Source organism: Jatropha curcas, chromosome 9 (genome assembly GCF_041381405.1).
Source record: "Jatropha curcas cultivar XTBG-Jc1 chromosome 9, XTBG_Jcur_1.0, whole genome shotgun sequence".
In the NCBI taxonomy this organism is placed as follows: domain Eukaryota; kingdom Viridiplantae; phylum Streptophyta; class Magnoliopsida; order Malpighiales; family Euphorbiaceae; genus Jatropha; species Jatropha curcas.
The window spans coordinates 1,703,961-1,727,326 of record NC_143159.1 but is presented as its reverse complement, the minus strand read 5'-3'; the positions used below and the strand labels follow the sequence as shown (position 1 = coordinate 1,727,326).

The 23,366-nt window shown below is 38.8% G+C and overlaps 4 protein-coding genes across 5 annotated transcripts; 1 reads left to right on the top strand and 3 right to left on the bottom strand.

Annotated features, from left to right (window-relative positions):
* The first annotated feature begins 1,444 nt into the window (after window positions 1-1,444).
* On the top strand, window positions 1,445-8,562 carry LOC105633832 (AAA-ATPase At3g50940). Its single transcript, XM_089725909.1, is given in 4 exon segments — window positions 1,445-2,340; window positions 7,958-8,039; window positions 8,111-8,360; window positions 8,363-8,562. Coding segments are annotated over 4 exon segments (1,347 nt in total). The 3' UTR covers window positions 8,482-8,562.
* On the bottom strand, window positions 7,966-10,924 carry LOC105633831 (bifunctional dihydrofolate reductase-thymidylate synthase). Its single transcript, XM_089725908.1, is given in 6 exon segments — window positions 7,966-8,388; window positions 8,805-9,200; window positions 9,202-9,370; window positions 9,446-9,993; window positions 10,331-10,410; window positions 10,906-10,924. Coding segments are annotated over 4 exon segments (1,023 nt in total). The 5' UTR covers window positions 10,382-10,410; window positions 10,906-10,924; the 3' UTR covers window positions 7,966-8,388; window positions 8,805-8,945.
* A 661-nt stretch (window positions 10,925-11,585) lies between these two features.
* Window positions 11,586-17,584, bottom strand: LOC105633834 (phosphatidylinositol/phosphatidylcholine transfer protein SFH8). 2 transcript variants are annotated; one of them, XM_012216519.4, is made up of 14 exons: window positions 17,079-17,584; window positions 16,280-16,577; window positions 15,637-15,736; window positions 15,154-15,420; window positions 14,968-15,045; window positions 14,760-14,861; window positions 14,617-14,666; window positions 14,416-14,515; window positions 14,170-14,268; window positions 13,960-14,073; window positions 13,477-13,600; window positions 12,562-12,959; window positions 11,994-12,068; window positions 11,586-11,882 (listed from the first exon to the last, which is right to left on the bottom strand). In XM_012216519.4, exons 1-14 carry the CDS (start codon window positions 17,110-17,112, stop codon window positions 11,862-11,864), a joined length of 1,860 nt encoding a protein of 619 aa, XP_012071909.1. In that variant the 5' UTR covers window positions 17,113-17,584; the 3' UTR covers window positions 11,586-11,861. The 2 variants fall into 2 exon arrangements, with proteins under 2 accessions (XP_012071909.1, XP_089582033.1); XM_089725907.1 differs by lacking the exon at window positions 17,079-17,584 and adding an exon at window positions 16,889-17,019.
* Window positions 17,585-18,339: 755 nt separating this feature from the next.
* On the bottom strand, window positions 18,340-22,934 carry BBD1 (bifunctional nuclease in basal defense response 1). The gene is made up of 11 exons (XM_012216520.4): window positions 22,568-22,934; window positions 21,864-22,181; window positions 21,549-21,719; window positions 21,376-21,425; window positions 21,181-21,237; window positions 20,863-20,928; window positions 20,694-20,768; window positions 19,777-19,892; window positions 19,143-19,234; window positions 18,674-18,738; window positions 18,340-18,575 (listed from the first exon to the last, which is right to left on the bottom strand). Exons 2-10 carry the CDS (start codon window positions 22,162-22,164, stop codon window positions 18,677-18,679), a joined length of 990 nt encoding a protein of 329 aa, XP_012071910.1. The 5' UTR covers window positions 22,165-22,181; window positions 22,568-22,934; the 3' UTR covers window positions 18,340-18,575; window positions 18,674-18,676.
* Between the last annotated feature and the right edge of the window lie 432 nt (window positions 22,935-23,366).

Genomic DNA, 23,366 nt, shown 5'->3' with positions numbered 1-23,366 from the left:
AGGATTGGATGGCTTTTGTCGTGAAACTGAACGTTGAATAGGAAGACTGAAGAGTGGTGGATAGGTTAAAAGAGGTTCTTTACATGGAGCTTAGAGGTTGCAAAAGGTTTCACTTTACACACTTACAGAGTTATTTAGCCATAATTATTAATTACTCCCGTAGCTACCCATCCATAGGAGTGGGGCCGTGGCCCATGTGCCTCTCGACGGTGCCATGAGTCCACCCTATCATAAAGTGTTTGTCTTCTCTGTGGAGATTATTCGAGCGTTGTTTTGTTTTACTAACACTGTAGTTGTTACAAACATTTGTTTTTTAATTATTGTAATTGCAAATTGATTAAAATGAGAATTTTAATCAATAATAATTAGGGACAAATGGATCATAATTTCTTCTTCTCTTTTTGGTTGGAAATAATTTTAAATTAATAGATATTATGTTGGTGCCTGAAAACATAGAAATGTTTAAAAATTTCCGACAAGTGCTGGTGCCTCTATGTTGATGAATCCATGTAACATCAACATTATAAGATATTAGACTGATTCATATCTTGATGAATTGTGATATCAACCTGAATGCTCAAGTCCCTTTTTAAAGAAAAAGACTTTGAATGGCCACATTTTCGATTTTGTTTCTAATTTTAATTCCTTATTATACTGTTACACCTACCTTTTCCTTTTATTTACGAGTATCATAGTAACCCTTTATCATAAAATCTAATGTTTTATTTTACAAAAGCTTAATGAAGAATCATAAATAAGGAAAAAAAAAAAAAATGCAAACAGACAAAAATCTTACCAGCCTTTTTTAATAGCACTTTTTCTTTTGTCTTCTGAGAAAAATTATAATTAACCACCACTATGTGAGTTGCTAAAAAAAATTAGCTAGTTCATTATCGGCATTGAAGAGTTTGATGGCCTCAATGCTAATCAAATGTTTTAGGCTGCTAATGTATACTTAATCTCCTACTTGTCACCATTAACCAAACGAATCAAATTAAGAAAATGGGTCACCTGGCATTAGCAATATCCTACAATGTCCCTCCTTTCTTTCCACGACAGCGTTTAACTGGTTTCAAAATGCACCAACACCAAGGACCACTGGCTTGACGATCAGTCGTCGTTCATTCAATGCGTGAAAATGGGCTTATTACCTTCGTTGTTCACATTCTATGGGTCTAAGCAACATCCATTAGGCCCATTCCACTGTCTACTAACTAGCTACTGGAATATTACCGAGACATTAGGCACCGCCTTCTCTCTTTTCTTTCCCGGAAAATTTGTAAACCTTGAAAAGGCGCAAACCGCCGCTAACCTATGTTCTTCAATGAGCATTAACCAATTTAATTTCTTTCGCACCAAGCCAAAACCGCCATTATAAAAAAAAAAAACCCTTAATCTCTGCATAAAAAGTAGTTTCCTTCCAATCCAATTCAATAAAATCAAGATGATGTTATCTCTCCCCAAGACTGAAACTCTCCTCTCGACAGCAGCTTCCCTCGCTGCCACTGCCATTCTCTTTCGTTCCATAACCAAAGATCTCATCCCCCAACCTGTCCATGACTACTTTCATTCGACCCTTCGAAAAATATCAACCCGTTTGTCTTCTCAGCTCACCATCATCATTGACGAGTTTGATGACCTCACTGCAAATCAAATGTTTCAGGCCGCTAATGTATACTTGGGCTCCAACTTATCGCCATTAACCAGAAGAATCAAAGTAAATAAGCCAGAGAAGGAGAAGGAACTAGCTGTTACTATTGACAGAGACCAAGAATTGCTTGATGTGTTTCAAGGGGTGGAATTGAGATGGGTTTTAGTGTCTTCCCACATTGAAACACATGTTTCTTCTAATAAGAAACGCAATGATGGCGGCACGTTTTCTCGATCTGAGCTACGTTACTTCGAGCTAAGTTTCAAAAGTAAGTACAGAGACTTGGTTTTGAGTTCTTATTTACCTCATATCCTTCGAAAGGCAAAAGCAATAAGAGAAGAGAAGAAGACTCTGAAACTCCACACAATTGATTATAATGGTACCGATTATTGGGGATCCATCAACTTCGACCATCCTGCAACATTTGACACAATAGCAATGGATCCGGATATGAAAACGACGTTACTTGAGGACCTCAATCAATTTCTAGCAGGGAAGGAGTTTTACAGGAGAGTAGGCAAGGCTTGGAAACGTGGGTATTTGTTATATGGACCACCTGGAACGGGGAAGTCGAGCTTGGTTGCAGCCATGGCTAATTATCTCAAGTTTGATGTTTATGATTTGGATTTAAAGGAAGTTCAATGCAATTCCGATTTGAAGATGATAGAAATGAGCCCCGGCCCTTTAAGGTTTACTCAAGAAGGCCAAAGGCTGCTGCTAATTTGGTGAGTGATCCAAGAAAACAGGGGAATAATTCAAGGAATGAGAATGTAACACCCGTCACAATCAGTTATGATGAGGGTATCACGCCAGTACAAGAAGGCAAGCGAGGAGAGGGCTGAGCATCTTTGGGCAAATAGTTTTTGGACAGATTATTCTGTTGGAGAGCTGTAGCTCTTGGCTTGGTTTCTTTGGAATCAAGATTTCTGTTAGCTCTTGTATTTCTTTTCTCCATTTTAGACTCCTGAGATTATTGTATTGACAATCCACTATTATTGATTCAGTCCTATTGATCTAATACAATTTCTCTCTTCTTCTTTACACTCTCTTTATCTTCTTTTCTTTTCTTTTTTTTTTTTTTTTCCTGTTCTGTTTCAGCCATCTAATTTACAGATATTGGAACTGTTCCTTACTCTATCAATTTGGTCCGACCTGCCCTTTTCTTCGATCTCCACAATGACAAATACCAGACAAGACTCGCGGATTGATCAGATAGAGAGGAATATTTCCACCATTGAAGCTCATCTTGCCACCCTTGACAACTCTCAAACATCCTTCCACACTGAATATACCCAGAACCTTACATCCCTCACCAACCAAATGTCCACTCTCACAACCAAGTTCGACCAACTTATGTCGGTTCTCACTGCCGGCAGGGCCCAAACAGAATCCGGTGACTCCTCCTCTCCCAAACCAACCTCTTCCCGACCACAACCTCCTCCAAACATCGCGCCCACTACAACCATTCCCACACCACCAGCCACAACACCTTCCACACCCACATCTATTCAAGACCAGATTAAGAAAGTTGACATGCCTACCTTCAATGGGTCTGACTCGATAGGTTGGATTGCACGGGCAGAACAATACTTTGAGCTCCATCAATCAGAACCCGATATGAAGATTCCCTTGGCCCTTGTGGCTATGGAAGGAGAAGCTCTTCACTGGCTTCGATGGGTTCGGCAGCGCGAGCCTGCTTTCTCTTGGGACCAGTTAAAAGAGGAATTAGCCATTCAGTTCAGCGGCGATGATTCTGAGAACCCCTACGAGCTCCTTGCTGCCGTCAAACAGGTTGGGACAGTCTCCTCCTTCATTGTCGAGTTCATCTCCCGAGCAGCCCAAGCCCCATCCTTGTCTGACCCACAGCTGTTAGGATATTTCCTCAATGGTCTCCGCTGTGACATTCGACTCCGTCTGCGTTCACCTGACACAGTCGATTTGCGTCGCGCGATGAAGGTGGCACGTGAAATTGAAAGGGAAATCAACTTCTCTCCCACCAAACAACACTTACCCACCCAATTCGGGCTAGGCCCAAAATCCTCAGGCCCAAGCTACTCCAAATACCCAACTAACACCTTCACCTTGCAGAAACGTGAAACACCTCCATCCCCACCCCTCAAACCACCAGATTCCTTACCACGCCCTCTAGCTCTACCCGCACCACCTACAAAACCAGCCACCCACATTCATCCTCCAAGAACCACCCGCCACTACTCCCACCAAGAATACCAAAATCTCCGAGCCAGGGGCCTTTGCTTTAAGTGCAAACAGCCTTACTCACCCCTTCACGAATGCCCCAATCGCGCCCTTCGTGCCCTAATTGCTAGCGAAGACGAGCCTGCAGAGAATGAAGGCCAGATGGCCGAAATGGATGTCACCGTTGAGACTGATCCTCTTGTCACCTGGGATGAAGCTCACTTCTCCAATATAGAGCTTTCTCTTAACTCAATTGGGGGCATCTCTAAACCAAAAACCATGAAATTCAAAGGTACTTTCTCTTCTATGGAGGTCATGATCATGGTGGATAGTGGAGCAACACAATTTTATCTCGTCCCAACTCCACAAAGAGCTCAAACTTACAGTCACCCCCACTCCTGTCTATTATGTCCGCCTTGGGAACGGTAATCGAGTAGCTGCCTCGGGTATGTGTCGTCAACTTCAGGTACGGGTTGGTTCATTTGAAATTGTGGGCAACTTCTTCATCTTTCCATTACATGGGGTTGATTTCGTTCTGGGAATAGCATGGCTGGAAACTTTGGGTGATATCCGGAGCAATTGGGCTCAGATGACTATGGAGTTTACTCATGACGGACAGACCGTTTCTCTAGTGGGTGACCCGTCTCTTATGAGAACGCCTTCTTCCCTGAAGTCCATCCGCAAACTATTGGACGTAGACTTCTCTGTTTTGCTTTGGGGGGTCGATGCTGAAATTTCCCCACTACACACCATTGAGCTCTCGTCTTCACAAGAATCGGCATTGCACAGGCTACTAGAGAAACACCAGATTGTCTTCGACGAGATTCGATCTCTTCCTCCTCATCGGCCAGCTGACCATCAAATTATTCTCAAAACAGGGCAGGAACCGATTTGTGTTAAACCATATAGGTATGGCCATTTGCAGAAAGACGAAATTGAGAAGCTAGTATCTGAGATGTTATCTGCTGGAATTATACAACCTAGTCACAGTCCTTACTCCAGCCCGGTGTTGCTAGTGCGCAAGAAAGATGGTAGTTGGCGTTTTTGCGTCGATTACCGCCAATTGAACAAAGCTACTGTCCCGAACAAGTATCCAATTCCAGTGGTTCAAGAGTTGCTAGATGAACTTTATGGCGCCTGTTTTTTCACCAAGCTGGATTTGAAATCGGGGTTCTTTCAAATCCGAGTTTCGACGCCTGACATTCACAAGACAGCTTTTCGAACACACACAGGACACTACGAGTTCTTGGTTATGCCCTTTGGGCTTATGAAAGCTCCTGCCACGTTCCAAGCTGTTATGAACGACATATTCCGCCCTCACCTTCGCCATTTTGTGTTAGTATTTTTTGACGACATACTGATTTACAGTAAGGACTGGGAATCTCATCTTCAACACTTATCCATGGTTCTTACCCTTCTAGAACAGCATCAACTACATGTTAACCCAAAGAAGTGTTCCTTGGCCAAGTCATCAATGGAGTACTTGGGGCACATAATCTCAAGCGAGGGGGTTTCCATGGATCCAGCAAAGGTTACTAGTATTCTCCGATGGCCAACCCCGACGTCTGTAAAAGTTGTCAGGGGATTCTTGGGACTCACAGGATACTATAGGAAGTTCATCCGCAATTACGGTCAATTGGCTCGGCCACTCACTTTACTTTTGAAGAAAGAGTCTCAACAAAAGTTCTCCTGGAACTCACTGGCACAAGATTCATTTGAAACACTGAAGCAAGCAGTCACTACATCTCCTGTACTTGCTATGCCCGACTTCACTAAGCCCTTTGTTGTTGAGTGTGATGCGTCTGGGACTGGCATAGGGGCTGTCCTAATGCAGCAAGGCAAACCCGTTGCCTACTTCAGTAAAGGCACTTTTGATCCCGCTTCAAGAAGATCAGCCTATGATAATGAACTAATGGCCTTAGTCCTAGCTGTCCGTCATTGGAGGCCATACTTGATCGGCCGAAATTTCTTAGTTCGTACCGATCAACGGAGCCTAGGCCACTTGCTCTCCCAACAGGTAACCACCCCCGCACAACAGTATTGGATTTCCAAACTAATGGGTTACAATTTTCAGATTGGATATAAGCCCGGAATCTCCAACAAAGTTGCCGACGCACTATCCCGACAGGCTGACAGCCCTCAATTCCAAGCACTGTCATACTCTCAATGGGCAGATTGGAAAGAAATCAACCAAGAAATTCAGGCCGATGGGGTTCTGCAACAGTTAACCTCTGACTTGCGGAAAGATCCTAAGAAGCACCCTCATTATTGTCTCATCCATGGTAGACTCTATTTCAAGGGAAGGCTCGTTCTTCCTGCTACTTCTAAGCGGTTAGAGCAGATAATCTCAGAATTTCACTCTACACCCACGGGTGGTCATTCCGGAGCATATCGCACCTACCGTCGCATTGCCTCAAGCTTTTATTAGACAGGGATGATGGGACAAATCCAGAAATTTGTGGCTGCTTGTTTGGTTTGTCAGCAACAGAAATACGAGGCTCAATCCCCTGCTGGGCTGCTACAGCCACTACCCATTCCTAATATGATTTGGGAGGAAATCGCCCTAGATTTTATCACTGGCTTACCACGATCTCATGGGGCTGATTGTATTTTAGTGGTTGTGGACAGATTATCCAAGTATGGTCACTTTTTGAAATTGAAGCATCCTTTCACTGCTAAACGAGTGGCTGAATTGTTCACTTCAGAAATTGTTCGGCTTCATGGATTTCCTAAAACTATGGTTAGTGATCGTGACCCACTCTTCTTAAGCAACTTCTGGAAAGAATTATTCAAGCTCCAAGGCACCCAACTCAAGTTCTCATCAGCCTACCACCCACAGACGGACGGGCAAACTGAGGTTCTAAACCGATGTGTTGAGTCTTACCTCCGCTGCTTCTGCTCCGAGCAGCCACAAAGCTGGGCAAAATGGTTGGGATGGGCAGAATATTGGTACAATACAAGCTTCCAAGGTTCAGTAAAGAAGACACCTTTCGAGATAGTCTATGGCCGTCCACCCCCCACCATTCATCAACACCTGCCAGGGGAAATAAAGGTAGAGGAAGTGTCAATTCAACTTCAGGACCGGGACGAAATCATCCGCCAGTTGAAATTCAACCTTACCAAGGCTCAGCACTTGATGACTAAGTACTCCAACCGTCATAGGCGCGATGTGCAATTTCAGGTGGGTGACAAAGTATTCCTCAAAATCAGACCCTACAGGCAACAGTCAGTAACCGCATGGTTTAATGCTAAACTTGCAGCACGCTATTACGGCCCCTTCGAGGTTGTTGCTAAAGTGGGTGCCGTAGCGTACAAGCTGCTCCTGCCCTCTTCCTCTCGAATACACCCAGTCTTCCATGTATCTCAGTTGAAAAAGGTCGTGGGGGAGCACAGGTTGGTCACCGAACTGCCCGAACAGCTGCAAGATGTTGGAGAGCCTATAGTAGAACCTATTGCCATATTACAGACTCGCTCCGTCAAGAAAGATGATACCAATGTCAAGCAATTCCTTGTTCAGTGGACAGGCCGTCCGGTCGAAGAATCCACTTGGATGGACGCATCTGACTTTATTGGGCAATTTCCATACTACAACCTTGAGGACAAGGCTGTTAATTCAGGGGGAAGTATTGATAGAAATGAGCCCAGGCCCTTTAAGGTTTACTCAAGAAGGCCAAAGGCTGCTGCTAATTTGGTGAGTGATCCAAGAAAACAGGGGAATAATTCAAGGAATGAGAATGTAACACCCGTCACAATCAGTTATGATGAGGGTATCACGCCAGTACAAGAAGGCAAGCGAGGAGAGGGCTGAGCATCTTTGGGCAAATAGTTTTTGGACAGATTATTCTGTTGGAGAGCTGTAGCTCTTGGCTTGGTTTCTTTGGAATCAAGATTTCTGTTAGCTCTTGTATTTCTTTTCTCCATTTTAGACTCCTGAGATTATTGTATTGACAATCCACTATTATTGATTCAGTCCTATTGATCTAATACAATTTCTCTCTTCTTCTTTACACTCTCTTTATCTTCTTTTCTTTTCTTTTTTTTTTTTTTTCTGTTCTGTTTCAGCCATCTAATTTACAGATATTGGAACTGTTCCTTACTCTATCAGAAGAGGTTACTGATTGGTACAGGCAATCGTTCAATATTAGTGGTAGAAGACATTGATCGTTCTTTCGAATCTCTGGATGAGGATAAGGTAAGTTTCCTAAGCGTGTCTTAGACAATTTTATATAACATTAACATTGCAAACTTGCTCTTTCATGGCAGGTTACTCTCTCTGGTCTTCTGAATTTCATTGATGGCTTGTGGTCGAGCTGTGGAGATGAAAGGATTATAGTGTTCACCACCAATTACAAAGACCAGCTTGATCCAGTGTTGCTAAGACCAGGTCGCATGGATGTGCACCTGCATATGTCTTACTGCACTTTCTTTGGTTTCAAGAGACTTGCATCTAATTATTTGCAAATTCATGAACATCCACTTCTTGAAGAAATTGAGCAGCTGCTAGAGAAGGTCAGGCAACGCCTGCTGAAGTTGCTGGAGAGCTGTTGAAAAATAAAGATGCAGAAGTTGCACTTCAGGGCCTAATAAAATTCCTTCATCACAAGATAACATCTACAACTATGTGGGAAAATTGAATAAGTAGGATTTTTTTTTTTTTCTTTTTAGGAAGTTATCAACAGAAAACATTTTATGCTCAGTTTTGTCAATAAAATTATCTAGGAGAGATGAATTTTTTCGGGTTTCTGGCTTTGGTTCAATTGCTGGACTTCAAAAAAGATCAACATGATAACATGAAGAACGATGCGAACTCAAATTTCTACTTAATCAAAATTATCAAGCCTATGAAATTCAATTTTGATGTAAATACAATCTGGTCAGCTCTCAGAAAAAGAAAACATATAAGGTGAATGCCTGAGGCAAATTATCTACAATTTAACATAGAAATTTTCGATTTTACCTTTTTAAGTATCTACACTGCCATTTTCATGTGTTTTCTCTCGTGCATCTTGTGTGGATCATAAACCTATGAAAGAAACGGGAAAATATCAAAGTAAAAGAAATATTTTCGAAACTGTAGCAACAACAACAGAACAGTAAATCAATTGAGACCATGGCCGATCGGCATAAACTGCTGAATTAGTGTTTTCCAAATAGTTACTGAACTCCGAATTCTGGAACCCCAATAGCGATTCCTAGTATATATTGACATATGCAGAACTGCGAGAACATTTACCACTATTCTCATCTCTAAAACATTGCCATACAAAGAACCAATCTGAAGGTCAGAAATGGTACCATTAAACTTTGCTGCAGCACTATTAGAAAGAGTTCTAGTTTCTGAATTCTCTGCTCGGTACATATGTCACAAAAGAATACTGGACATTGTTTTCTACTAATGGTGGAGAGGAATGCAATAGGCGAAATAAAGACAAATCAATAGCCGGAATGAAGGTATCACATTCAGCATTCGTCTCAATTTCAGTAATGTGGATGGCATCACATCCTGGTGCATTCAGTGTTTCCCTGTACGAGAAGATACCAATATTGGCCACACAGACAAGTACTAATCTATAGTTTATCCATTGAGAAGCAAATTACCTCAATATCTGACCACCTCCTATAACAAACACCTTTTCAATTGAGAAACTGTAAGGCTCTTCGGCCAACAACTTCAAGGCTGATGGTATACTTCCACATATTACAGTGTTTTCTGTGGCTGTACCAGCAAAACTTTCAGATCGAGTCAGCACAACATTCAAGCGTCCAGGCAGGGGTCTATACTTGGGAGGAATACTCTCCCATGTTTTCCTACCCATTACTACTGCATTCTTTTTCTCAGGGCTTGATGTGGTCAACGTAATCTCCTTGAAAAATTTGAGGTCCGTTGGCAATCTCCATGGTAACTTCCCATCCTTCCCAATGCCCATATCACGAGTAGCAGCAACCACAATCTGGTAGGTCCTCCTAGAAATAGGATGCACGTTGGCATCACTGCCACGGATACTCATTGAAACATCACCACCAGATATAAGAGAAAATCTTCCGTAAGACCTATAGTCCAGAGTTATATAAGAAACTCTCTCAAGTTGGGAGGCTGAAGCCATGTAAGGATTGCATAAGCTATTCTTATAAGAACTCAGTAAAACCTGAAAATGAAGACAAAATTGAGACCCTAATAATCTGGATAAAATCTGAAGTGAGAATAATAATTCCAAGTATCATGACAAGACACATCTAACTGTTTCCTAAATGCAGAAAGGGAAACAGCCATTATGAAGTTCCAAACTAAAGAATATGCGTAACAAGAAACCATGACAACCAACAGAGGGTGAGTTAATCAATGAAAGTGGGAACCAGTCCCTTTAATTGCAGTCAGTTACTAAATGTGACGGTTTATATAAGATGCAAATATGGTTTATGCGATTTCCTTTAACACCTATAAACGGCATTATTGAAAGAATAATGAGCATAGGTAATGAAAACCTTTGAAAAAAGCATACTCCTCTGAGTGCAATACTGTACCAACATCCTCATATCGCTGAAAGCTACTCAGATCCAATCATCTGTGTCCAACAGCTCCAAAATCAGCTATCCATAAAGAAACACAACTAAAGGGGCCAAAAAAAAAAAAAAAACACACAATTGTATTGGGCGATCGTCTACAATCATAAAAAGAGAATGATTCAAATTGCATCTCATAGCAAGCTAGTTACTTACTCCATAAATAGAGAATGGATTCAACAAAATTGATGTATAACTAACAATAAATACCAATACCAAATAATTTAAAGTACAAAGAGAATGAAAACTGAGAGAGACACCATTGAAAATGGAGATGCCATATGATAACCTAGTTTACTAATCTCCACTAAAATTGCGGCTTCGCTCTCAGAGACGAGAGAGTTGCTGGAATTTTTTACCGCCAAAAAGTATTTCGTAGATTCTCCTACCAAAAAGTTGGAACGACCCCGCCGTTTATGAATGATTAATCTGAAGGAGCAGAGAACTCAACCGAAGTAAAAGTCGGGAAAAAAAATATTTTCAATTTGAATCGATACCTTGTAAATGCGATATCAAAGAAAAGGAAATGCAAATTGTTGAAATTCCTAAATGGGCTACACGAAAGTCGTGGAAAATGAGAAAGTGGGCCCAAGTCCTCCTTTCTTCGGATGCATGCAAAAATGGGGTAAAGGATAAGACAACGGCCATTTCAGCGTGCAGTGAAATATTAGTAAATAGCATCTGGACTGGACGTTTTTGGCAACCCAAAGGCCTACGTGATCCCAAAGGCCCATCTAAAATGAATCTTCTCTAGTTGTTCCTCCTTGTCCCCACTTTCTTTAGTTTTTCATTTCAACTAAAATCAAAACAGTACCGGATAACATTTATACTAGTTTTATTAGAGTTTCCTTTCAAAGTTTGATGAGACTAGGGGTGAGCACTATTTGGATCTAACCCAGAAACCGAACCACACTTAACATATTTCGATTCGATTTGGCCAACCTTTTAAAATTTACTTAATGTTCAGTTTGAACAGTAATTTAGTTTTTGACTTTAGTTCGCTAAATTGATTTTCTATGCCCAAATAGGTAATTCAATTCGTAATAACCGAAAAACCCAAACTAATCTGGTTCGATTTAATATCAAACCAATTTCTACAGTGTTGGGTCATTGTAAAAATTCACCGAGTCAGAACAACCAATTTCTACAACTGATAAGGCCCTCGAAAACGCGGAAGGAAAGAAAAGGTAATCATATTAAAATGGGAGGAAAGAAACTCAACAAATGTGGTAATTTATAAATATACATTGAACTTTGGCCTTTTATCCACATGCAAGAACCTTGCCATAAAATCAAAACATCTGGAGAGTTATGTACATCTTTAGAGCTTGAAACATATAAAATAGAATTTATCTGCTGCTACTTATTCTGCACTCTGTAGAAAAGCTACGTAAATGAATGAAATAGCATGAACATATCACCAATGAATTCCTCCTGTACAAGAAACTCTTCTTCACCAGCAAAATTTCTTTTTCTGCGTTGGATAGAGAAATATAATTTGACTTTAATTAAGAACACGGATCAAAATATAATTTGTTCACCAGAAAACCATTATTTTATGGAAGAATATTATCTAAGAACTTACGCGAAATCTGGCTTCCTGTTGTCTATCTATATAAGCGAGAAGCTCTTCTTGTCTGATTAAAGCTTCATGCAAAGCCTGTAGGAAGAAGCACAGATAGATAGAAGTAAGCCCATGCATTCTTGAGAAATTTACTATCAATCCTCTGCGACTTATCGACTTATTGTGATATTAATATCATTCTTATAAATATGCCTCCAGCTCACGCATTCTTGGTAAACCTAATTAGTTGTCTGCTAATTGTCCAGTGATCAGTTCCTTTTCCAATAACAGATGCATTCACCGTAATAGGAGTGAGGGCTTTAAGCTTACTATAAGATGTCAAGTGATATTCTAGGTTTACTAACAAAGTACGACACTTACAATCAAAGTTTTCACCTTAAGAACACAGTTGGTCGACATACTCATAGTAACTGAGGATAGAACCTATGTTTCTTATATTTGTATGCATGTGAAGTAACTCAGGAAGAAAGTGTAAATTTCAAAGTAGGCAAAGGCAGTTGACCTTTGAACTTGTACCACACCATTGTATTTCTGCAGGGCGGGCAGGACAAATAAAAAATAGAATCACCTTTTTAGTTGAAATTAGCTCAGCTTCCAATGCCTCCACTCGACAAACAGCCGCATTCAGCAACTCCTCTTTCTCACAGGGCATCTGAAAAGGCTTCATCTGTAGCATCTCAATCTTCTCTTCAAGTTCACTCAGTTTACTCAAGACTGATGAGAGCACGTCTGCCTTCGTAAATCCTGGAGCAGGAGAAGGGGGACGGAACTCCTCTTTTAGCACAGGTTCAAAAGTCGGATTGATAGCATCAGTGTCAGAATTAGCCACTGTGTTTTTCTTAGTCCCCCAAATCGGCAGTGATCGGATAAAAGTAAGAAACGATACGAAGAACGCTATGAGCAGGACCCAAATGCCTGTAAAGATTCCTCCCGGAGTTTGTTCTACAGTTGGTGGAGAAGGTATCCCTACAGAGAATCTCATTAAACATATTCAGCTAAAAAATGTTATGATTTCAAATAACAAAAGAGAATAAAATCAACTCAAATCTGTGACAAGGAAAACCAATTAAACAAAGCATAGCCCTCAAAGCCAAGCAGAAATCATGGAAATTGCCTTGATTCTCCATATACAGCTGCATGTGAGGTCACGTGAAAATTAAAATTTACCATTTTTGTTCCAAAAATTAATATCCCATCAACAATTTGATCCATTTTGCACAAGGAAATTGATAATGAACAACCTAAGATGAAAACTACTTCTAAGAGTTTTTTTAAAGAAAATACATCCCGTCAACAAAAAGTTTGACGGGCAAGGATGGAGAACTTCTCATTTAGCGAGATCATTTTCTTGTTGAAAGATTCCATACATCTTCTTTAATAGATTCTTTCATTCAATACTACACATCTTCCCCATGCAACAAAGCTGACAGTAAATGACATGAAATGTAACTTGAATTTTAAAAGTGAAGTTAAAATTGCTGACCTGTGGAAGTATGTGGTCCTTGAAAGGTCACTTGTTTCTTCCATCCGCCATCCACAGTCTTATCAATCATGGGTACATATTCATCATATTCTGGCACAGCACTTCCCTTACCAACCACCTTAGCCTGTAAGAACATGCAAGCATATTGTGACAAGTTCAATTTAATGAAGATACTGACATAATTGTCCAAAAATTTGTGCCTTCACGAAACATTACCAACAGAGGTTTATAATGAACTATGATTTGTCAGACTAAACATTCATTCATTCGTACTTCTATCAAGATCTAACAATTACTACATTGATCAATCTACAAGAATATGTATCCAGTGGCCAGCAAAGTCAAGAAGAATATGCACTTCAAAGTACTAAATGTCTTGTACTTGTTATTAAGTTTATACTTCATTCACAAACAAATCCTAAGTGATCTAGATGTTTATAGCATGTAGTAATTTCTATTGTATTGGCCGTAAAAAGCACTAACTTCTTCACAGACAGGAGTCAATGTTGGGAGCAAATAACTCTTAGTTGGTTGAGGAGATGCAACATCTTCCACTTCAGATCCAGATTCTGCAGTAGATGTATCACTTGTTTTTATCTGACTCATCAAAAAATAAAAAATAAAAAATGGCATTAGATAAAATTGAAAGAAAAGCAATGGGCCTATACGTTGAAAGAGTTTGTTGGACAATACCATTGGATAGTGTGGCTTATCAGAAGTAATCACCGTTCCTTCAACGTTTGAAATTGTTACGATTTGTCTGGAATATAGTGCTTCTCCATTTTCAACCATCTGCATGCATGGAAACAGGGAATCATATTGGTTTTAACATATACAATATGATTAGCTAAAAAAGGGACAAAAAGTATGGAGAGATAAAAGCTCTAAGCATAAGCATGATCTCAGCATAACAACCATTAATTTAAGATGATCACAAACCTTCAGAATATCTGGATCTTTCCATGGCCCCTTGTCAGATCTCATACAACCTCCCTCAACAGCACAAGTACAGCTACCGCCCAGAAATTCAGGCAACTCACTAAACAAGTTTGATGATATTTCAAAAGTTTTAGACACTCAATATATTTGAAAAGGAAACCACCAAAATCTTATAAAAAAAAAATCATAAAGTTGAATTACCTTGCATTTATTATTTCAAGCAATTTATTCTGGTACTTGTTTCCAAGAACCTGGGATCAATTCCAAGATCAGTCAATCCTAAGATTTACTTTTATTAAGTGGAGAAGTAAATGATTTGGCATAAATGAGGAAGCATTACTCACATGAATTTTGCTAGCTGTTTGGGCATCAAGGAAAGATTTCACCGTGTTCCAGAGCAGCTTGAAACCAGGACCAGCATTAATTATAAACATTCTGCAAAGTGTCTGCAAGAATTGGCATTTTAGATAGTACAAAGGATATCCAAATCCCAAATTATAACGATTATCATTCTCATAACCTTCTATAGGAATCAGAAGCAGAACTACCTACCTCGGGGTAGTTGTCACCATCAATCTTTTGCAGCCGTATGATGAGTTCTCGTGCAGACTTGGTGAAGTTTTTTAAACCCTGAAGAACAATACATTTAAACAAGAAATGAAGTATATCCTTAGTTACTTACCTGGCCAAACTTGAAATGGTGCCCTTAGAATAAAAAAATAAAAAAAGACAACATACCACGCCTTGCACATCCAAAATAGTTGTACTTGAATCTATGTGTCTCTTTGCAGCAATAGAGCATGCAGGAAACTTTATAGCAAAACATTTTTCAAACTCCTGCACATGATATCTCAAATATCGCTCCATACTGGTCACTTGCATAAGTTTGCTGGGATCAACTTTCCCAAGTCTTTCAATGTACACTGGCCTACCCTCTTTATCTACACCATGATAACCCTGGGGGTAGTACTTCAGAACTTCATCCAGCTCACTGAACTCAAAATCCTGGGGTGGAGGTAAAAGATTAAGATACTCTCATGAAATAGGGCAAGCATTTAATGTATGAATCAGCATAATGCACTTCTTTGAAAAAGAGAAAAAAATTGCAAAATAATAGGTATAGTAACTTCCAAACTGAGGAATAGGCAAAATAAGGTGAATAAGAAACATCAGGACACAGTGCCTAAGATTGTATTCAAGCAGTTAACAACATAATATTACCTCCATAATTGTGTCAGTACCAAAGTCTTTCCTCCATTGAATCATATTTGCCCACATTTGCTTTGCTTTCTCAATATCAAATTTTCTTGCTTTTAAGAACCTGAAAAAAAAGACTAATATCAAATTCTTATGCACAGTAAGCCAAAGTTTACAAAGGTGAAGACTGAACGTGAAACAATCAGTGAAGCTGAAATTAGTTCTATTAATTGACCGGAAAACTGATTTGAATAGCTACACTGTCATAGTCATCATCCAACATGAACCCTTACACAGCCTACATAATAATAAGGAAAAGGCAAGAGATGATACTCAAATATGTCACTATATCTTTGTAAACTATGTTCTACCAACATAACAGCAATTTAGGAATTTAAGATTATGCCCTTCGGAGTACGACCGCCATGATTGACATAGATGTTAAAATTTGTTTCATATCATTCAAACCAAACTATAGATTTGAATTCTTTTGTCGCTAGTCCAATCAAATACAGAGTCTAGCAAGTAACTAAAAAACATCGAGTTACAATACTGCAGTAATCCCATATGTGTGGAAAGACAAATTCAAGAAAGCTAGATATGATCAGCAAAAGAGTGTTTGCATTCACAAACGCGAAGAAAAAAAAAGAAAAGAAAGGAAAAGCACCTCAGCAACATATGATAATCATCATGTTTGGCAGGAAGCAAGTCATTCGCAATGAGAGCCTGTCTAAATGCATCTACAACCTGCAGCTCCCCAACATCACGAACATCCTCGATTGCTGCAGAAATCCCTTCCCCACTACTTTTACTCCTCTTCTTATGGAGGGAGCGTCTTATTTTTTTAGATGCCTTCATAGCCTTCTTCTTCAGATTCCAATTTCTAGTCTTCCTGTCTTCCTCTGAAATTTCAAAATCTGATTTCCGTTCTCTCCTTTCATCACTGCCAGAAGTGCCCTCAAAGCCTACACAACATCCAAGAAAGAATTAGAAAGCCCTTACAATCAAATGCAGAAATATAAAACCAACAAAGAAACTAAATTTTATCAGCCACGTCAAGCTATTATACAATCAACTACCCATTAGTTTATATAGTTCCAGAATTTGTTAGAAATCATAAGTTCCCTCTTTTGCAATTTGATTTTGTACGTTATATAATTCAATTTTATATAAAATGTGAGGCAACTCTTATTTTGGGAAGCTTAGATTGTCAAAAATGTGAAATAAGGAATAAATCCAGGTTAATCAAGCAGAGTTCTGATGCATGATTTACTACCATTAACGTCATAGAATCAACAGAAATAACAATTTCCAAAACTGTCAGTACAAATCGTATAACTAACAAGTAACAAACAATTTAAAACACTCAAAATAAACAAAAATAGAATATGAAGAAAAAATCAGAGTTCTGTAACTCCCAAATTATTCGATGATGAATTGATTAAGTCAAAGAAAGTGGCGCTTACAAGGCCGCGCAAAGAGATCCAACGGTCCCGACATGTCTATTTTCAGCTATCAAGATTAAAATTCGAGTATAGAAAAGAAATTAATCTCTCCAAAGAAAAAGAAAATCAGGTAAACGACCCAAAGATTATAGAATCGTGTTGCTAATTTTGGAACCCGTCTTGGAACCTTGCGTCGGCTATTGCTGCCAGAGCTGGCAGAGGAAAAGAGACCTTTAGCAGAGAGAAATTTGCAGGGCTTCGATAATAAACCGAATGGAAAATTGAAAAAAAAAAAAAAGAAGAGAAGAAAATAGTAATAATTGACAATTGTCGCTCAAGCAATTTCAAAGCGAGCTGTTTGGATTTGCCGACAGACGGTGCGAATAACCGGAAGCGATCTCTCGTGTCCCATGATTGGTTATTTCGTGGGTCCTTCAGCCGCGTGGCAGTCAATGGCGTAGCCGTGTGTAGGTTTGCTTGGCGGGAATTTTGCTATCTTATAGTCACAGCATGGTTACTTTTTTTTTTTTTTTTTTTTCCCAATTTCATCCGTGCTTTTTGGATCATGTTTTTTTAATCCATCCGAATCCGAACCTTGTTTTCAGCTGTGGCTGACAGGTCGAGGGTTAGGTGATGTTTTTTCCTTCACCATTCGTCTGATTCGACCGCAAGAATATCTGAGTTTTTTTTTTTTTTTTTTTTCCTGAAATTATAAACTTCAATGATACGAGGTGGAGCATCTTATCGGAATAGCTATTTAAAAAAAAAAAAAAATAAAATTGACCATAATCACTTTGGATGAGATAAGAAAACAATCTCCGGCCTCAAAATTGTCCAGAAAATACCAGACGAACAAAAGATGGTAGATGATGCTGAAAAATTTTTAAGGGAAAGATGCTTAATTCTAAAGTACATCAAAGGGGATTCGTTTGCTTCACTATTCTTCCCCCTTTCTTTTGCTGGGCTCAAACAAAAGAAGAGATCCTTTCTAATAGTATAAGGGAAAAAAATGTACATTTCCATACTGATATTTCCATATTAAGATACTTGTAAATTATTCTTATTGAGAAAGGGAAGAGAGGAAAACTGGAAAGGTAACGCCCTGTGCATTCGACAGAAAGAACTGAAGTTCACAAAAATTGACCAGAAATACCAGCGGAAAATTCAGAAACTTGGTAACGTGGAGGAAAGTCCATCTTCAATTAGCTCAACTCGTTTAAACTTTTACTACTCTATATTTCAGATACAGGCTGCTTTGGCAGAGATATCAAACACACAACACTACAAAATGCAAGTTCCCTTATGAAATTAAAAGCTAAAAAGCCAGCATCCACAGAAGAACGATAAGCAGAAATTATCGAGTGCTAATTGCTTAAGCAAAGTTTATCTATACATATATTCACATGCTCGATAAATACACAGGTAGAAAGGGAAAGGGACATGACTGGCTACTGCTGTATGCAGCTGACCTTATCAGCTTCCAACAATGGTTTCTATATACAAGTTCTTGTAGAACAACTGAAAAAAGAACCAAATACTCATTAGTTAAATTCCTTGATGATCACAGTCTACCAAACTTTACAATTGATGTTAAGGGCACCGGTTGAGTTCTTTACCTGTCATGTATACTTCTTCAAGTTCCTTTGAGCCCGGAATTGACAAAGTTCATCCCTCCATTGAGCTGCAGAGATAGTGAAAATCAATGAAATGTAATTTACAAAAAAAGATGCAAATATTAGCAAAATTAAACTCACTGAGGACCAGATAATTTATAATGATGTGAAAATGGGAATTCCCAAATCTCAAGGGATAACATCGTTTTGAATTGATATTCATTAGTTTTGTGTGAATGCAGCCGTGAGCAAAAGTAATCTGGCTTCATTTCAAACTGATAGCACCTATCACATGGCCACCAGAACTATTCGAATAATGTCAATAAGAAATTGCATATGCAAATAACTTTTCCATTTATACAAAAATAAAAAAAATAAAAAAAAATAAAAAAATGCATCAAAAGCAAGTCACGCCACATTCAAATCATTGCCCGAATACACAAGGAATACAACAAATTAGAAGGAAACATACCAGCATCTTGGTAACGTTCCTCAATTACAGCTGTCATCATGTTGCGGACGAGATCAAACTCCTTGGTATCAAGACAAGGCTTTCCAGTGGGCCTGCAAGGCATATTACTTTCAAATGGAACACTCTAGTCTACTATGTACATAGATTCTATTCCACTTTATATGACTATCTATCAAGTAATCATTCCATTCTTTCTGATCACTAATTGGATCATAAAGGTTGTGGGAATGCACATCAACTAATATGGTTGTACAAAGTTTGTTACAATGTGATTTGGGTATATTATGTGTGCTCCGCATTACATTCTGGACACACAATTTATTGTAGGTCAAAATGAACCTTTGATGTCCAATCAAATATTTAACTTTAAGATCTTTGATGGCACAGAGGTTCTCAAGTCTTAGAAGAGTAGCATTGATTTCGCACTATACTTATGAAATGCATCCACTACTAGAAGTTATTACTTAACCAATGACAGAACTAAACAACAGGCTCATCCAAAACTTGATAATAAAACCTCGTCATGGAAATCCGACCACAAATTTTTCCCATCACTTCCAACTATTCCCTCCAAAGAAAGAAACAAAACAGAGAAAGAAAAGAGAATCCAATTCGGAAGGATTTGAAGACTAACCGATCTAGTTCTGTAAATAACAAGCCATCTGAACCCGGAGAGTGCGTTAGCTTTCCAGATTCAATGACTCTCATCCCATCACTGTACGCCAGGTACTTGTTGACTTGAATTGGTACCTGGAAATGTATGAAAAAGCTCCATATCAGTAAACCACTAACACGAGGCATTCAAATTTTGACTCGCGAAATTTGAAAAAGTACAATCCTAGTTCAGTTTCCTCTTACGAAGTTAAAACATCTACACTCTATTTTATTTATGGGATCAAAGTAAGTAATCAATGGATGATCCGTCAAAGTTCATTTTCAAATCGGTATATCAAAATTCAAGTGCCATAGTTGACTATGAATCAAAATATTTCAAGTCTAAATGCAGCAGAATACACAATGCCACAATTGAAATTCCAACTGAACTTCAACACTGTGAGGATAATCCGATCATGTATTTCATTCCTTCCCTCATAATCATCAAAATCTTATTGCAGAATATAGAACGGATTAATCAACTTATTAATCCTAGAAATTCAAATGATGTCAGCATGCTTGCTTCCATAGCACTCATAAGTAATGAAATATTTATCCAGGCTCAATATTACTTCCAAGAATAGCATGTCAAGATCAACTGGGTGGTGGCAATTATGGCGCCGCTTATACATCAAGAGCAGTGAGTACCAACCAAACTTATCTCCATGCAATCATGCAATTGTGAATTGAAAATTCTAATCATCCTGTGACACATACGGTGCATCTCTAATTTGCATATGTCCATGAACAGCTAACATAGTAATTTTACATTATTGATATCCTTTAAAACATTTTCAGCACCACTGATGTGAAGAGAATTTCCTTGCAATAAGGGTGCATTAGCCAAATTGAAAGTCAATGGAGAAAGGGTTTAACACAAAAACATGCAAAAAGTACCTTGCATCTCACTGCAATATTGATGGCATCTGAAGGACGAAGGTCAAAGCTGATACATTCTGTTTCATTTCCCACCTATGAAACATCCAAGGGAGTGAACTAAAATTTTACGTACTTATAAGCTAGTTGACAACACAAGTAACTCAACAGTATAACAAGGATTAAGGACCTTCGTGAGGTATAACTGGGCAAAATATGCCTCGTGCACCCTCTTAGTAACTCTAACAAGTCTGACCTGCAAAACAGGAAAGCAAAGATCATAATCAAGATTTTCATCATGCAAAGTTGTAGATGCAGCAGAATACTTAATTATAACAGTAGAAAGGAACAGAAGCTTCATTTCCTTCGTAGACTTTCTATCCCGTTATCTGTGATCTTCCATTTCAAATAAGGTTGCTTGTAAAATACTGACCACTGAAAACTAGACTCTACCTTTTATCCACTCTCAGCAAGCCTAAGATAAAAGATACAAGGAATGCAAACTCACTTCATAGCCCATCTTCTCAATCATTTCCTTCACCACTTGATACAGAGTTGGTCGAGCCTGGAAACCAATAGACAAATAGTAAGTGCAAGTATCAAATATGCAACAGATACAAGCAAATGCCAAATCTTAAAGTTTACAGCTCAATTAGACTAGGAATATAAAGTGACATAATAAAGAAGAGTATTGCATCCATACAATTTGAACATTGCGTACAGCTGCCATGAGCAGCACACTTGGCATTTCCACTGCAAACAGTAGCAGAAGACAACATCAAAACAACAGAGGAATGAAGAGACAAACATCTAATTTTGAATTTCATGAATAAAGTATTATATATTCCTATAATTACTAATGAAAGATGAACCTACAAACAATTATTGGGAGGAGAAGACCGGTCCCATCTTCCATCTTCAGTACAATTGCAGGATGTGGCGCGTAATCTGGCAGATGACCACCTTGAGGGTTGTTGTGGATGCATCGTAAGTGTCTCCCATCCCTCATTTTGATCGTAAAACCATCTGCTCCGCTCTTTACCTCAACTAAATAGAGAAATCAAAGGGGAAACAATAAACCTCAATAGGCATCCACAATTAATCAGCCTATATTGAATGTTATTGAGGCATTACATCTTATGGAACTTTGTAAGTGCAGAAGCATATATTTAGCCGTTATATTATACATACCAGCTTCAACTACACTAGAGTTAACATAATCTTCATCGTTTTCATTGAAGTTCTCTGCCGTGCTCCCGTTACCGTCAGAGGATGAACTCAAACAACATCGCACACTATAGCGCCCTTGCCGACTGAGTTGAGTAGAAAATACAGCCACTTTAGTTCTGTAACTATTGATGCTCTTGAATCTCCATAATCCACTTCTAACAAGCCTTGCATTCACCAAGGGAGCATTCACCGGCAGAGTGTAAACTCCTGCTTGTTTTGCACGTACAACAGGGCAAACAACTGGTCCATGCAGCGACGCCATCTCAACTCCTTAAAGGTCTACGAATCATAAGTATTAAAATTAAAAAATCCATACATAGAAGTAGAATTACACAACAGAGCCCAAACGTAAAATTCAAAGCAAATCAGAGTTGCTCGGCATTTGAGGTTCGCTCACAGAGAAACAGTGATAGAGGAAATTAACTTACATGATCATATTTATGTAATTAGTTCCAAAATTGAGAAACAAAACAACAAATAAGACAAATTCGACATTTCCACTCAATTTAAGAACAATATAACGAATCGAATAATGTTTGCAGTGACGAACAGAGGAAGATCATGTTGTCTCTAGCAACAAAGCACTCGATCGCAGTAATAGTGTATTATTATCGCGAAAGAAACGAACAAACTGAATGATCAAAAAGACAAAACCTGAACCCCACCTGAAATCCTCCAAAGAAAAGCTATCCCTCTCTCTATATTAGCCTTTTTATGGAGATCAACGGTCAAAATTCCACCGATCAGAGACAGTAAGTGGTAATAAACCCAAAGCAGAATTTCAATTTTCCCGGGAATCAAGAATCTCGGAAATTCAATTTTCTGTGCACGCTTAATTGTAAATAGAGAATTAAGCAGAGTAATCGAAGGAAAGAAGATTGAGATTCGTAAATGAAAAGAAAGCTAGGAGTTTAGAGAATTAAAGATCAGAAATGGATTTGAATGAACCGACAAGAAAAGGATCAGATGAAAGAGGAATGAGAGATAGGTGAGCACTGAGGAGATAAGAGACCCTTGCCTTTTTGTAAGAGGCAGAATTACGGAAAAAGGTACTGAGAAGAAGAATAGATCATAGAACGTCAGCCATGACAGGACGGGATCAAATGACACTTGTAGCCCTGTAAAAGTGTGAAATGGCACTGGGAGTCAAGTGTTACTGAGGAGGTAAATGGCAGTAGAAATTTCTTCTCGGACCCAAAATAAGCCTAAATAATTATTTTCATAAAATTAAAAATAAAAAAATTTACAATTTTATAACCAAATATGATAAATTTTATGATTATCCAAATAAGCACTCAAACAAAATCTGTTTATCGTAATTTTCTGGGGTTATAAGGGTATAAGTGGCATGTAATCCAAAATGGATATAAGAGTATTAATTTGATAGCCCGTTTGGCCTTTTACTCTTAAAAATTCACTATCGGACAGATTTAAATGGTCGCCGGCCCAAAAATATCAAGAAGC